The sequence below is a fragment of the Penaeus japonicus genome, unplaced genomic scaffold (genome assembly GCF_977035675.1).
Source record: "Penaeus japonicus unplaced genomic scaffold, GWHDUDI00000001_assembly GWHDUDI00000022, whole genome shotgun sequence".
NCBI lineage: Eukaryota > Metazoa > Arthropoda > Malacostraca > Decapoda > Penaeidae > Penaeus > Penaeus japonicus.
This window is the reverse complement of record NW_028234424.1, coordinates 29269567-29272066: the sequence shown is the minus strand read 5'-3', so window position 1 is coordinate 29272066 and position 2500 is coordinate 29269567. Positions and strand designations below refer to the sequence as shown.

Here is a 2500-nt window from a genome sequence, read left to right as displayed (position 1 = left end):
TGGGGGTAGACAGGAGGGATGGGGGGTACGGAGCGCGGAGTGAGTCAGTGTGTGTTGTGCGTGTGAAGGGAGAGTGTGTTGCCGCGCCTCTCTCTCTCCCTCTCTCTATCCTTCCCTCCTATCTTTGTGTGTACGGAGTTCTCGCGCCCTGGGAATTACTAAGGATTTCACCTCCACGACCAGCAGCATCCTGCCTTCCCCTGGCAGAGTGACGTAGGTCCCTGAGGGGCGTCTGTGTTGTCGTGCAGGAGAGGCGGGCAGGTCGTGTGCGAGGCATGAAGGAGCAGCAGCGTGGTTGGTGGCGCGGTTACAGCCTCTAGTTGTTAGCTTGTATGGTGCGTCTTATGCTGGACGGCTGCCTGACAGGTCCTCCTGCCTCCTGGCCTCCGTGGCTTCCTCGCGGGTCTAAGAAGGCCTTCTCAGACCACGCCGAAGGGGCCTCGCCCGTTCTCTAGTGTTGTCGTAGGCCTATCAATGAGAGCCTGTTTACCTGTGCGCCGTCTCGTGTGAGAGCGAGACCCACTGAAAAAAGAGCAATATATTCAGAGCTTAAAAATCCGAGACCTGGCCCGTGCATTGGCCTGAGGTCATCGAGTGCGGACGGTGAGCGATATCAGGAAAGTTGTCAGTGAGTGTTGCGTAGTGTCGGTGTTGTTTTTATTGTTGTTGTGATCCTAGTGTGGCGTGGCGCCAGATCCGAGGCGGGACCGCGGTGCTGGATGAGTGGTGAGCTGTGTTGCAATATGGAGGTCGCCACAATGGTCACGTAAAGTGGAGTCAGCGAAGCAAGTGTTGGATGTGGGGAGACCAGCAGCGTGTGGCGGGTCCCCAGCAGGTCGGCGGAGGTCAGTGCTCACACCACCACCTCCTCCACCAGCACCAGCATCATCCCCCACACCACCATCACCACCACCTTCACCACACCCCTAATCACCATGACGACGGAGGTGCTTGGCCACTAGCCCCGTCTTCTTCCACCTCCTCCATACCCTCCTCTTCCTCCTCCGCCATTACCTACACTTCCCCGCCCTCCTGCTCGCCGCCGGGAGAGTCCTACGCCAATTGGATGGCCGAGGCGTTGGCCACCTGCACCAGCTACACCTGTACCTCCTCCCCTTCCTCCTCCTCCTCCATCAACAACTACACCTTATACACATCCACCTCCTCCTCTTACTCCACCACCACCTCCCTAACCGCCCCTACCACGCCCACCTCCAGCCTCGCCTCCCCAGTGACCTCCTCAATCGCCGCCATGTCCCTCAAGATGAACAGCGTGTATATTGACACGTCCCCCTCTAGGACTTCGAAGCCGCCTCCCACGGTCAGGTCACACTCCCTCGACCAGCTCAATTTCGAGGAGAAGCGGCAGCTCATAGCCTCCACGCTTAGTTTGAGTGACCTCATCGGAGGCGGGCCGCAGAAGGGGAAACTCAAGGCCGAGATAGAGACTCCTTCGGAAACCTCGGCGACCCCGGGTGCCAACACGCCGACGTCGGGCACCAACTCCATCGTGACCAAGTCGACGTCACTCTCGCTCTCCGACATCATCAACGCCACAAAAAGCAACAAAGGTAGGGCTCGCTTCTGGCAATTGTAGATTGGGCAAGATTAACGACGGCTGGGGATTGGGGATGGAAATATATAGCGAAATTACGAGCTGATTGTGAGAAAAGTGACACGGAGAATGTTCCGATCGAAATGCGAAGATTACGAGAGAAACGGCTGAGATACTAGAGAGACACAAGGTAGCAGGTCCAACTTCACGGGATTTGGTTGATTATATGTAGCAGAGCATTGGTAGCATTACGAAGATGTTGTCAGAGGGTGAACGGGGAGGGTTTTCTACTCAACATTTATTAATTCAAGACCAGCTAGAAACTTGTGCTCCTATTAATATTTCAGTAGGTTTTGCAACAACTTTGACCTGGTCGTCCGTTGGGATGCAGGTGTGTTTCAGTGTTTGCCCCCTTTGTGCGAGTGGCTTTGGGTGTTGATGTGGTATGTTTAATTGAAACTGAATGCATGATGTGAAATACTTTTATAATGGCGTTTATGATAATGTTTGATGATAGTGTACAAATATGAATATAACTATATATCATCCAACAGCCTTATGTAACCACAATTGTTTTCCAAAGGTGCGGCGGGGCCTCGCAGCCTCTGACCTACCCGTTCTCCTGAAACGTTCCAGGAAGGTGAACGGTAACGGACACTGCAATCACAACCTTTGTCGACTCTCCTAGGCTTGTTTGGTATCGAGGCAGTAAGGGCTAAAACATTGGATATGAGTGAAAGGGTTATGTCGTGTGTTGATGAAAATTATGCCAGTCCTTTTTCTACTACTTCGTTGATATTCTGTCTTCTAGAGTCCGCGGTACTATTTTTTGCGACTTGCCCACTAAGTAATATCGAAGCAGTTGCATAACATAACGGCACCGCCCTCTCTGTTTGTGTGTTGTGGTTGATGTAATCTGCGTTGTGGGTGTTGTCACATTACTCC

General features: G+C 53.1%; 1 protein-coding gene across 19 annotated transcripts in view; it reads left to right on the top strand.

Annotated features, from left to right (window-relative positions):
- LOC122260728 (phosphatase and actin regulator 2) overlaps window positions 1-2500 on the top strand; it is a 474429-nt gene that overhangs the window by 284179 nt on the left and 187750 nt on the right. For 2 of the 19 annotated variants that reach the window (XM_086549783.1, XM_086549782.1), the window contains exon 1: window positions 1-1571. This exon is cut by the window's left edge and continues 1655 nt beyond it. The exons of the other annotated variants lie outside the window; for them this stretch is intronic. In XM_086549783.1, coding sequence (XP_086405909.1) covers window positions 797-1571 — 775 coding nt within the window. In that variant the 5' untranslated portion in view covers window positions 1-796. The remainder of the gene's footprint in view (window positions 1572-2500) is intronic. 19 annotated transcript variants of the gene reach the window in all.